Here is a 13,229-nt window from a genome sequence, read left to right on the forward strand (position 1 = left end):
TTTGGTAAATGGTTTCTAAAAACATGGAGGAAATAATTTTTTTAAATCTAGTTTCTTTCTCTTCTTCTGGACCCAAATAGGGTCTCCCATCATCCCTTGTTGTGGTACTTATAATTCATTGTGCAAATAATTAAAATTCGAGTCAGAGATGAAAGCTGCAGCCGAGTGTGGTCCAGGGTGGGAGGAGCCGGCCTCTCCTCCACGCTCGGGAGTGTTCATGGCTGCAGTGTTTCTGGAGGCCATTGGGTGGTTTCCATCAAAATCCTCTGATGCAGCAATTTTATTTGTACGCTAGGGAAACGCATACAAGTAAGGAAAGACAGAGGGACGAAGCTGTTCGTTGTAGCACTAGTTATGGTAGTGAAGCATTGCTAACAAGTGAAATATCTATCAATTGGGAGACGGTTAAAAAAATGACGATATGATCGTACACACCATGGAATACCATGAAGTTATTTATAAAAAAAGCTTTATGAGTATGTTTGTAAATACTTATAATGAGGATAAAGTGTATAATATGATAAATGTTGACATTGGTGTTTATCTTTGAAATCGTCACCAAATCAAGATAATGAGCATGCCCACTACCCCAGAAGTTACCTTTTCTCATTTGTCACCCTCCTGTCACCCCTCCCCACCCTGCCATCCCCCACAGCCATCGGTCTGCTTTCTGTCACTGTACAACTGTACAAAAGTTTCTGTTTTCTGGAGTTTCCTGTAAGGGAAACCGTAGAGAGTGTGTGTGCCCTTTTATTGTCTGGCCTTTCCCACTCAGCATAGTTTTTGTGAGATGCACCCATGCTCTGTGTGTGTGTGTGTTGGGAGTTCATTTCTTTAGATGCCAAATGGTGCTCTAGTGTGTGGATGTGCCCCCATTTGTCCATTCACCTGTTGACAACGTGTAGGGTGTTTCCAGCGTTTGACCAGTACAAATAAAGCTGCTGGTACCTTTGTGTGGGGATCTCAGTGTGGACGTATGCACTTATTTCTGTCAAGGTGTAATTCACACTTTTGAGGTACACAAAAATGGTATGAGTTTTGACAAATGTAGACGGTCGGGTAACCACCACCACAGTCAAGATATGGAATATTTATTTCATTCCAGAAAATCCCCTCACGTCCCTTTATAGTCAATCCCCTTTCCCCCCTTCCAGCCCCTGGCAACTCCTGATCTAGTTTCTGTCTGTGTAGTTCCGTCTCTTCTGGAGCGTCATGTAAGTGGAATCATAGAGCGTGTGCCTGTTCGTTTCGCGCTCCTTCCACTTAGCGTGCTGCCTTTGAGATTCATCCATGTTGTATGTGTCAGTGGTTGATTCCTTGTACTGCTGGGGAATACTCCGTCGTATGGATGTCCGACCATTTGTTTGTCCGTTGATCAGTTTCTAGACATCTGGGTTGTTTCCAGGTTTTGGCAATTCTGAATAAAGCTGACATAAACATTCTTATTTTAGAAAAAACAAAACAAGAAAGACATATATGTTCTGACAGGGAGTATCTGCAAGTGAGAAAAAAGCAAGTTCAAAACAGTATATATAGTGTGATCCCGTCTTTGGTGATAAATAGATGAATGAATTTACAAATTGTAGCTTATATTTTCTTATTTATCTGGGGCTAATAATAGTACCGACCTGATAGGGTTTAGTGAAGATTAAATAATATGTGAAGTACCTAAAACAGTGACTAGAACATAGTAAGCACTCTGTGTGGTAGCTATTATTATCACTACTCTTATTTCAATAGCTCTTAGGAGATTGCTTGCAATTATTATAATTATTGTATATAACTAAAGTGATTATAACTGTGGACTTTTATAGCAGAAACTCTAGAAAAATATAATCCAGACTATTAGCAGGGGTTGCCTTTGGAGAGTTGACATAAGGGGAAGGGTTAACTTTTGCCCTAAAACTTCAACTGCTTCTATTTTAGTTTTTAACAACAACAAAAAAATGTTTTTAATAATATTGTTGATTTTGAATAATTTCTCTTTAATTAAAATGTTTAATTCAAGTAATCTGCATACTTGGCTTAGAAAATGTAACAGCACCTAGCAACTACTCCAGGCCTCTTTCCCTGGCCTGCCCTCAGGGACACCCAGTTCCTTAAAAAGCCCTTTTTATTATGGACAATTTCAAACATACACAAAAGTCAAGAAAAGAATATAAGGAATCTCCATTCATCCATCCCATCAGTTATCAACAGCATGCTTTTCTTATTTCTTTTGCATCCCCCAAACCATTTTTGTCTGTGTATTTTCAAGCAAATCCCAGGTGTTGTTATTTCACCCAGAGAATTTAGTTTTCTTAATTACTTATTATCATTTAATACCCATTTCATATTTAGATGTCCCAAATTGTCTCAAAAATTGCTTTTTAAAGTTGGTTCGTTTGAAACCAGATGCAAGCAAGGTGACGTGTTTCTGAAGACTTTGGTTCTCTCACTGTGCCCCTCCCCCCTTTCTTTCTGCCTGGCATTGCATTTTTGCATAAAGTGGGTCACTTCTGTGGTAGACTCACGTGCTGGATTTTTCTGATTGCATCTTGTTGTATCCTTAACTTGTTTCTCTGTTGCCCCTGTTTCCTGTGCCCTGGTTGTCAGCCCTTGAGACTTGATTAGAATCATGGTCTAGGTGGTTCTGTGTACTTTATTTTGTATCACAGCCTGAGGAGTGCGGCAGACTGCCCTCCTTTTAGTACTAAGCTTCATCAGGGTTCAGGTGGAGTTGCTGAGTCCCTCCATTACTAAGTTCCCCGTCACTCTGCCTCCGAGTGTTCTTGACGGAGGACGGCATCTCGTGATGGCCGTTACTGGGTGAGACCCAGGATTTCATGGGCGGTAGTCAAGTGGGGAGCGTCTTCTTACACTGTTCTTTCAGGGCAATCACTACGCACAGTTTCTCATTTGTTTCAGATGGTGGTAACCTCCATATCCGTAAATAATACGCTTCTATTCTTATTTACAGATTTGTCAACTTTAAATACCATTACACTTTTAAAATAAATTTTATTTATTTATTTATTTATTTTTGGCGGCGTTGGGTCTTCTTTGCTGCATGTGGGTTTTCTCTAGTTGCAGTGAGCAGGGGCTACTCTTAGTTGCGGTGCCCGGGCTTCTCATTGCGGTGGCTTCTCTTGTTGCAGAGCACGGCCTCTAGGCATGCAGGCTTCAGTAGTTGTGACATGCGGGCTCAGTAGTTGTGGCTCATAGGCTCTAGAGTGCAGGCTCAGTAGTTGTGGCGCACGGGCTTAGTTGCTCCGCGGCACGTGGGATCTTCCCGGACCAGGGCTCGAACCCGTGTCCCCTGCATTGGCAGGCGGATTCTTAACCACTGTGCCACCAGGGATGTCCCACCATTACCCTTTTTAAAAAGATAAACATTTAAAAAGGCAGAGCTCACATGAAAGAATTGTGCAAAAGGGCATTTAAAAATGAACCCCTTGCCAGTTTTAGGTTTTCAGTCTCCAGGTATTGAATTACTGATGGCGTCAGGTGTCTAGGTATTTTTTGGATCCTTAGACAGCCCATTTTCTCAATTGGGAAACTGAGGCAGAGTGGGGACTATTTTGTTTTGTTTTTGAAGCAAATATCACAACCCATGTCTGATAATCTCTGATAATATTTTACTCTGAATTATAACTGTATTTGTATACAAAGCTGTATGGAGCAATAAAATTTTAGTTTTACATTTAATGAATCACTTCTATTAAAAATAATAAAATTACACAAAAAAGAAGAAACTTAACCAGAAAATAAATTAGCTTGTACAATATGTGAAAACATTTGTGAGGAACTTACTCTCTGCCAGGTACTGTTCTTGGTGTTGGGGATACAAAGTTAAAGTTCCTGCCCTCCTGGAGCTTTCATTCTTTTTTAAAAATTTTATTTATTTATTTATTTATTTATTTATTTATTTATGTATGTATGTATGTATGTATGGCTGTGTTGGGTCTTCGTTTCTGTGCGAGGGCTTTCTCTAGTTGCGGCAAGCGGGGGCCACTCTTCATCGCGGTGCACGGGCCTCTCACTATCGCGGCCTCTCTTGTTGCGGAGCACAGGCTCCAGACGCGCAGGCTCAATAATTGTGGCTCACGGGCCCAGCTGCTCCGCGGCATGTGGGATCCTCCCAGACCAGGACTCGAACCCGTGTCCCGTGCATTGGCAGGCAGATTCTCAACCACTGCGCCACCAGGGAAGCCCTGGAGCTTTCATTCTAGGGGAGGAGAACAAAGGATATTTAAGTAAATGAAAATATGTGTAATTCCAGGCCAGTGGTAAGTGCTATGAAGAAATGTGAAGTAATGTTAGGGGACAGAGTGAAAGAGTTGGGGGAGGGCTGTTTTAGGTTAGGGAAAGCTTCTTGGTGTAGGTAACACCAGAGCAGAGACCCAAATGAAGGGAGGGACCAGGACGTGATAAAGCTCAAGGGAGGGGCATTCTAGACAGAGGGAAGAACAAGTGCAAAGGCCCTGAGGCAGGATGAGCTTAGGGGCTTCCAAGATAGAAGGAGGAGACAGAGTGGCTGAGTACAGTGAGCTAGAAGGACAGAGGGAGGAGAGGAGATGGGATAGGTCTGCAGGGGCCAGATTGTCACAAAATCTGGGGTTTCTGAAGGCCATAGTTAACAGATGGGGACGAATTATAGGAGGTCAGGAACTGTTGATGTTAAAAACAAACACACAGGGCTTTCCTGGTAGCGCAGTGGTTAAGAATCCACCTGCCAACGCAGGGGACACGTATCTGAGCCCTGGTCCGGGAAGATCCCACATGCCGCGGAGCAACTAAGCCCATGCACCACAACTACTGAGCCTGCGCTGTAGAGCCCGCGAGCCCAACTACTGAAGCCCGTGCGCCTAGAGCCCATGCTCTGCAACAAGAGAAGCCACCGCAGTGAGAAGCCCACACAAGACAAGGAATAGAAGCCCCCGCTCGCCGCAACTAGAGAAAGCCCGCACGCAGCAACGAAGACCCAACACAGCCAAAAATAAATAAATAAAATAAGTAAATTTATTAAAAAAACACACACACACAAAAAAAACCCTTTTATTTTTCCAAATATAAATGCAAAACAGGCTTGTAGAACATTTAGTAAATATAGGAAAATATAGAAAAGAAAATAGAAATCATTCTTGGAGATGACTGCTGTTAATATTTTACACCCTGCCCCCTGGTATTTATTCTATGCATGTATATATACATACAGTTTATATTATTTATATTTAAATATATATTTATATTTTATATTATTTATAACATGGATTTTCAATTTTTGCATTTTATATAGCATGAAGTATTATACAATATTTTTATGTAATGCATGTAGCATATAACATATAAAGTGTATTGAAATATTTCCGTATAAATATTTTATATAGTTATTTAAAGTATTATATATTATATATTTGTATGTTATATATAGTTATATAAAATGTTTTATATAGTTATATGTGTAACCATATAAAATACTGTATATTCATGAAATATCATTACAAATATGTATATATATAAAACATTGTTTACAGTATACAATATTTTATGTATAAATATGTATATATGTAGAATATACATGGAAAATTTATATATAAATGTTACAGTGTTTACATAAATATACCACAAACATAAAAAAATACATATGTTTCATATTTTTTTAACATCTCATATGTTGATATATGATAGATTAATGCACTATATACTATATCAATCAGTATTATACATAATTATATTACATATTAATTTCCTATATTTAATATATTTAAGCAGTACGAGTAATATATTTGTAACCTATTTATATAAGTAGGTTTATATTTATATAAGTTGCAAATAAGTAAATATATACATGTGCAATGTAATATGTAACATACAATTTGTACTCTACAAATATACTTATATAGTAATATATTTATTATTATTTATACAGCATATCTTCTGTTTTAGGAATAGTTCAGATTTCTGCTTTCTAAGTAGCATAAAATGTTGTAACATGTAAATACAAAATTTAAAATATAAAAATATACATAATATTATATATAGTACATCTCCTATTAAATATACATGGGTGAGAATCCTACATCCTAAAATGTTTATTTTATATCATGAGAGATTTTTCCTGTAAATGTTAATAAGATGAATTATTGGTGTAAGTAAAGTGCTCAGCACGTAGTAAGTACTATATAAATGATAGCTATTATTACTATTTATTATTATCACTAATAGACTATTGAATGTTGATTCTGTGTCAAGTATCACACTTTATCACACTTTATGCTTTAGATGCACTATGTCATTTAATTTTTGTGTTAGTCCTATTATCCCCATTTTCCTGATGAAGCAACCGAAGGCCTAGAAAGGTTAAGCCCCTGCCTGACGGGGCTTACGAGTGTGGTATGGAATGCCCTGTACGTGGGGGGAATTTAACAATTCTCCACTTCTTGGCTGTTTTACTTGTTCCTGGGATCCTTGCAATTATTTTTGACAACACTGTTGGGTTTCTGAGCGTTGCCGCTCTGGTGCAATCCTGGAGGCGGGTGGGGCACGGGTGGTTAGAATCCCCACCCCTGCAGCTCACACGGGGGTGTTTCCACTCTTCTTCCCACAGAAGGATTTACTCCTCAGTGAAATTCCCAGCAGCACCACATGGCTCTGCTCCAGGAAGACAGGTGTGGAGAAAGTGATGGCCAAGGAGATCTGCCAGAAGTACCTGGAGAAAAGAGCAGGGAGGCTGCCGGAGGCCTGCGCCGAGGCCTTGGCCACGGCCGCCTGCCTCTGCCTGCGGAGGCGCAGCGCCAGCCTGGCGGAGGTGAGCCTAACGTTCAGCCTTCCCCCAGCGATGAGCCCTGTCCTGCGTCCGCAGGGCCTCACTTCCCCGGCTGCATGAGTCTGCTTTACCAGGGGCTCTGTCACGATCCCTTTACCGATGCCTTTACCGAGAAGTGATTTCATACATCAGGGCCATATTTGTTTGCAAACAGCAGTATCTGCTGGAGCTCACAGCAGCCAAACTGGAGTCTGGTCCTGAGGGTGCCCAGGACCACACCCTCGGATATAACAGAAGTCCGTCTGCTTTCTCTGAACCGGCTTTATTCCTCCTCCTCTCTGTAGGCCCCTTCTCATTCCCTCCATCCTCTTGGTCAGGGGATACAGCCGTATTCATTTACATGTCATAGTTCTGTCTTCACTGAGCGGCCCAATTCCAACCTCTTAGTGAGAGAAACTGATTGGCTTAGCTAGGGTCAGGTGTCTACCTGTTGGCCAATCAGGTAAGGTGGGGGGTCCAGTATATAAACCCGGTGGCCAGGGGGTCAAGCCTGGAAGGTGGAAGGGCCAGGTTCCAGAGAAGGGGATCATTCCTTAGCCCATGGACTAGGCAGACATCAACCACCACAGAGGATAAAATATTTTCCTATGGACAGGATATGTAGAGGGGGTTTCCATGGTAACAAGTGTAAATTTGGGCACCAAATTTACTAGGCCTTTCTAAGGACAAAATAACTGCCTGAGAGGGCTCATAGACATCATCCCACAGAGTGATTTTCAAGTGGTGTCTGACAGGGGCTCCTTGGGAGTACCTTTTGGCAGGAAGAGAGCTGTGGATGGCTGCAGGCCCCACCCATGACTCGAACCAGACATCCACTATCACTTCTCATAATTGTATTGGGTTCTCAGTATTTTATTTGAGGAAAGGGTTTGGTAGCTGAAAAAAAAAATCTTCAAACACCAGTGCTATAGCCCAAGCCTCCCCTTTTACAGATGGAGATGTTGAGGCCGAGAGAGGGGGAGATGAGGCCAGAGGGAGTTTCTATCAGAGCCCTCTGGACTCCTGGCTCAGCCCCAGGTCTACCCTCTTGCACCAGGACGTGGCAGGAGCTAGAGACCAAGTCACCGCTCTCAGCCTAGGCTGTGCTCCAGCTGCCTGAGTGCCGCAGTGTTCAGTCACTCATTCAGCAGTGGTGTGCTGGGCCCTGGGGATATATCGGGGAACAAGGCAGGCCCAGTTCCACTTTCCTGGAGTTCACAGACATTGTGCAGTAACCATCTGGTGAGCGCTGGTGTAGCATATTACGGGGGCCTCGCCCAGGACTTTCCCAAGGAAGTGATGTGTGACCAGATGAAGAGCAATCGAAGCAGAAGGAACAATTTATGCAAATAGCCTGAGTTGAGAGAGAGCCTAGCAAGGTCAAGGGCCTGGAATAAGGTCAGAGTGGCTAGAACATAGAGTACCTGGGGCAGAGTGGCTTGTAATGAGGCTGCTGGGGAAGGAGGAGCCCGGACAACAGAGGGCTTTGCAGCCACAGTCAGGATTTTGAGGAAGTCACTGGGGGAATTAAGCAGGGGCAGGACATAATCAGACTCATGTTTTAAAAAGATCTCTCTCCTTCAACCACTTATTCTTTCATTCCTTCATTCATTTTATTCTTTTGTTCAGTGTATCAGTTAAAGTACATTCAAAGAAGCTGCTATAACGAGGAGACTCCAAGTGCGATAAAAGTTTATTCTCTTTAGCTCAACAGTTTGAATGTAGGCAGTCCAGAGCTGATGTGGCAGTGCCGCAGTATTGGGGATTTGGGCTCCTGTATTGTTGCTCTTGCTACCCTTATCATGTGATTTCCACTTCAGAATCCAAGAAGGCTGCTCTAGCTCAGGCCATCACATCTGCATTCCAGCCACTGAAAGGGGGTTAAAAAGGAGAACATACACCCTTCCTCGTAAGGGTGTGACCTGGAAATGCACCTATCACTTTTTCTCCCATAGGTCAGAACCTAGGCCAGAACCTAGTTATGTAGTTTTGTAGTTTTTAGCTTGGCAAGTATTTATTGGGCATATATTGTGAAGGTTTATCTCAAAAGGTGACATTTGAACTGGGCCTTGAAGCATGAGGAAGCATTTGCTATGTGGAATAAAGGGGATAGGGCACTTTCATATACAAAGAGGAATGAAAATGGTCATTGTCCCCAGTATTTCACAACCAAGCTAGGAAGATGACAGATCAGTGGGGTCATGGCCTTGAAGACAAGCGGACTTTGATTTAGTGGTCAGCTCTGCCACTCACTGACTGGGTGACCTTAGGCAGGGAACTTAACCTCTCACCTCTCTGATCTTTTAATTTTTTATTTATAAAAACTCATTTACATTATGTGTCAAATGTGCTTTGTAAATTGCAAGGCACTGAGCAAATGAAATTTGTTATTTTTACTAAGGGTAGGTTTGTGTGCCATTTATATGTGTGTGTGTGTGTGTGTGTGTGTGTGTGTGTGTGTGTGTGTAAAGAAGAAATATTCCTTCCCTGCCTGCTTCTAATTTTCCTAACCTCCCTAACCAGAAAAGCCCTCAAGGGCAATATCTGTATTACTTAGGGCATTTCTAGTTGAAAGTGATAGAAACTCAACTCGAATTATTAGATTCGACCCACAGACACACACGTAAACACGTAACAGAGAAGGAAGCAGGGAGCCTATGAATGAGTGGATGAATGATTTATTGCTCATTTAACCAAACTGCAGGCAGGATAGGCATTGCTGGGGCAGCTAGACCCAGGGTCTCAACCAGCAAAAGTACAAATATCTGTATCTCTGCGCCTGTGGTGCATTTCTCTCTCTCTCTCTCTCTCTCTCTGTCTCTCTCGGCCTGGGAGACCTGGTAGATTTTTAATTTCAGGAAAAGTTCTCAGTGAGTGCCCTTGTCTCTCTTCCCAAAGGTGTGTGGCTCTGTGGCTGCTGTGGAAGAGCAGCTGAGAGGCCAGGAGACGTCGCTCCCTTGGAGTGGTCTTTCCGAGCACACAGGCTCTTCCTCCAATACTCCGGAAGAAACGGACGACGTGGACAATTCCAGCTTCGAAGCGTCCTGCTCCATGAGGGAGGCACCCTGGGCCGGGGCTGCCGCCTCGCGTCCCCCCCCAGCGGATGGAGAAAGCGAGCTGCCGGCTGGTGGGGCAGTGGAAGCTGACTCCTCCTCTGAGGCCCGCGCCAGTCCAGAACCTCCTCAGGATGGTAAGCGTGGGATCTGAGTCCTTATACACTCTCATTTATGTCCCCAACTCAGCCTATCATTTATTCCTTCTCTCCCTCATTCACGCGTTCATTTGACTATCCAGCTGTTCACCTGCCAGCTGGCCGTGCCAAGAGAGCCATCCTCCCTCTCCCCCGGCCCCCGAGGTCGAGTCCCTCACGCAGTCCTGTCCACTGACCTTAACATCCCTCGGCTCCATCTGCTTCCCTGCATTGCCCGTCCCCAGACCCCTACCCCTCATCTAAGCTACTCTCCTCTTGCTGGATGACCGCACAGCCTTCCTGTGGCCTCCCTGATCTGCTCGGGCCCCTCACCAGTTCTTCCAGGGGCCAGCCGGAGTGGTTTTTAAAAACAACTCATGTCACCCCTCGTTTAAAGCCCTTCTGTGGTTCCCCATTGCACTTAGAGACCAAGTAAAAACTCTCCCTTGGGACTAGCAAAGCCCCTTGTGGTCTGTCGCCGGCCGCCTCTCCATCCTCACTTCACACCTTGCCAGCTGCTTCCAAAGGTAGCTTCTATTTCTGACTCTGGGGTCCAAACACACCAGGTTTCCTTCTGAAATAAAAATTCGGAAGGCCTTTACAATTCAGCGTCCTCATCCCCTGGTACACATGGCTCTGTGAATGTCTCAGGCTCTGACCTTTCCTGTTGTTCCTCCTCCCACATGGAGGTGAGAGGAAGAAGAGAGAGAGAGTGTAAGCTTCATTCTAACACTGCCCCCCACCCCTCAGGGGAGAAGCATGGAAGCCCCTCCTCTCTGAAAGGCGGGGGCAGGTGACAGGCCTTCCCTGAAAAGGCAGAAGCAATGATAGTGCTCATTCCACTCAGGGCCTGATTCAGAAGCCCGATTTAAGTGAAAAACTGTGACCAAGTCTGACTTTCTAAGAATTATAACAACTCTTTCCAAATACCTTTTGTTCAAGTTCTTTACTTTCCATTGAATGTCAGCTACAGAGACTTCGTGGAAAATTGAGATCAATGAGGCCAAAAAGAAACTGATGGAGAATATCCAGCTCTACAAAGAAGAGAAACTGGATAGCATTGAGCTTTTTGGCCCCTGATGACTTGACCACAGCTGAGGACCCTCGTCCTCCATTGGAAAAATGAACGTCAATTCGAGAAAAAGATCTAAGGAAGAATCAAGATCTCCCAGGAAACACCAAACATCAGCTTCCCTTGGGTGGCGGCAGAGACACTTCCATTTTACCAGAGTGAGTTAGGGGAGACGGGACCTCAGCTTTCAGAGACACAAAAATCCATGAAGTCCTCTTCCTTTCTGAGATTTGTCAATCAGAGCTCTGGGTTATCAGGAGACTGAAGGGGAAACCCTGATACAAGAGCCCAGGATGTGGGCGATTTTGTGGTTCCGGGGAGCGTGTGACGATAACCACCCCAACAGATGCCATTGCCTGGCTCTCACCCTCGACAGCCGACTGAGCATTCTGAGCGCTGATGGCACTTTCCAAAGCTAACATCTCTGGGTAACATTTGTCACCAACTGCCTGCAAACTTCCATGACCTTTACATGAAAGACTTTCAACTTGTGTCCCATTTCGGTTCTTCACTCCCTCCTCAAGGTCTCAAGTTTTACGAATGCCAGACACCTGGCAGAAGGCTCTGGAGATTTTCTGCTTTCTCTTTCAGAAATCTTGCAACCCACAGATATTTATTTAATGCCCACTCTGCACCTTTATCCTCCCATCCCACTAACGCTAATATTTTAAATGGAGTTTTTATTTAGAGAATATGTATTATTTATGGCTGGATGAAGAGCCAGGAGAACTAGGTTCATGTTTGATTCTGCTGCTAGTTTAATTTCTGGAACCTCAGTTTCCTTGTAAGTAACATGCAATCATCCTCCCTCCCTGGGCTGTTGGGGAGGAACGGGTGAGACATGGCTACAGAAGTACTTTGAAAATGCACTTGTCCTGTTTTATTAAATAAATTTTTAAAAAGACATTAAGCGTTTATTTTTGTCATGTACCTAACATTTATTGCAGTGGGTATATTTCTGAAAAGTCACGTTGCAAGTCTTTTTAAATTCAGCATGTCCTATTTTTATTTTTTTATAAATTTATTTATTTTATTTATTGATTTTTGGCTGTGTTGGGTCTTCGTTGCTGCGTGTGGGATTTCTCTAGTTGGGGCGAGCGGCGGCTACTCTTCGTTGCGGTGCGCGGGCTTCTCATTGCGGTGGCTTCTCGTTGTGGAGCATGGGCTCTAGGCGCACGGGCTTCAGTAGTTGTGGCTCGCGGGCTCTAGAGCGCAGGCTCAGTAGTTGTGGCGCATGGGCTTAGTTGCTCCACGGCATGTGGGATCTTTCCGGACCACGGATCGAACCCGTGTCCCCTGCATTGGCAGGTGGATTCTTAACCACTGTGCCACCAGGGAAGTCCCACCCTTGTCTTGAACTCTGGTGGCTGTGAGGATTCAACTAGAGTCCGTGTTACGTGCCCTGAACAGGACCTGGCATGTGGTAAGCACCTTAAAATTATGAGCAGTATGTTTCCAAAGCATTTTGAGCAATAGAGGACAGTTGCCAACTGGGTAATATTACCCAGACAGATTTGCATTTCCAGACCAGGGCTTCACAAATTTCTGAAGAGGTCAGAGAACCACTTTGAGAATCTATGAAAGCTTTGGATTTTCTTCCTCCAGCAAGCTGTAAATTCATACATACACAATTCTGTATATGAATTCCAGGGTTCATGAGCACCAAGGTGTCTTTCCATGAATTCCTAGAGGTAAGGCCTGACTTTTTTTAAGTTAATATATGCACACAGCAACAAACAAACAAACAAAAAACCCAAACAGTACAAAAGATTACATGGGGGATTCCCCACTGGGACCTTAGTCCCTCATTTCTTCTCCTCAGAGGCAACGAGTGTTACTAGTTTGGGGATTCTTCCAGAGATGATAAAAAAATTTTTTTTTTTTAAATCTTTGTGCTCAACCTCATTAGTTATTAGGGAAATGAAAATCAAAACCACCATACAGAGAGACACCCCTGGGGGAAAAATATCTTCTAAAGAGATTTCTGAGAATGACTGGAAATTCCAATTAAAATGAGATAGATTTATCTTGACAAATACTGCAATACTAGCAACATTTCTCTGAATGTGGGTACTACTAAGAGCATTCCAGTGACTTTATCATGTATGTTAAAAATTAAACATTTGTCATGTGTTTTGTCGTTTCTATCAGGTATTTAAAATAAATTTTGTTAGGTATTA

General features: G+C 43.3%; 1 protein-coding gene across 1 annotated transcript in view; it reads left to right on the forward strand.

Moving 5' to 3' along the window:
* IRAK2 (interleukin 1 receptor associated kinase 2) overlaps positions 1–11,925 on the forward strand; it is a 58,228-nt gene extending 46,303 nt beyond the window's left edge. The window contains exons 11-13 of the mRNA XM_059940367.1: positions 6,590–6,790; positions 9,686–9,977; positions 10,945–11,925. Coding sequence (XP_059796350.1) covers positions 6,590–6,790; positions 9,686–9,977; positions 10,945–11,057 — 606 coding nt within the window. The 3' untranslated portion in view covers positions 11,058–11,925. The remainder of the gene's footprint in view (positions 1–6,589; positions 6,791–9,685; positions 9,978–10,944) is intronic.
* The last annotated feature ends 1,304 nt before the right edge of the window (positions 11,926–13,229 follow it).

Source organism: Balaenoptera ricei, chromosome 11, assembly GCF_028023285.1.
Source record: "Balaenoptera ricei isolate mBalRic1 chromosome 11, mBalRic1.hap2, whole genome shotgun sequence".
Classification (NCBI taxonomy): domain Eukaryota; kingdom Metazoa; phylum Chordata; class Mammalia; order Artiodactyla; family Balaenopteridae; genus Balaenoptera; species Balaenoptera ricei.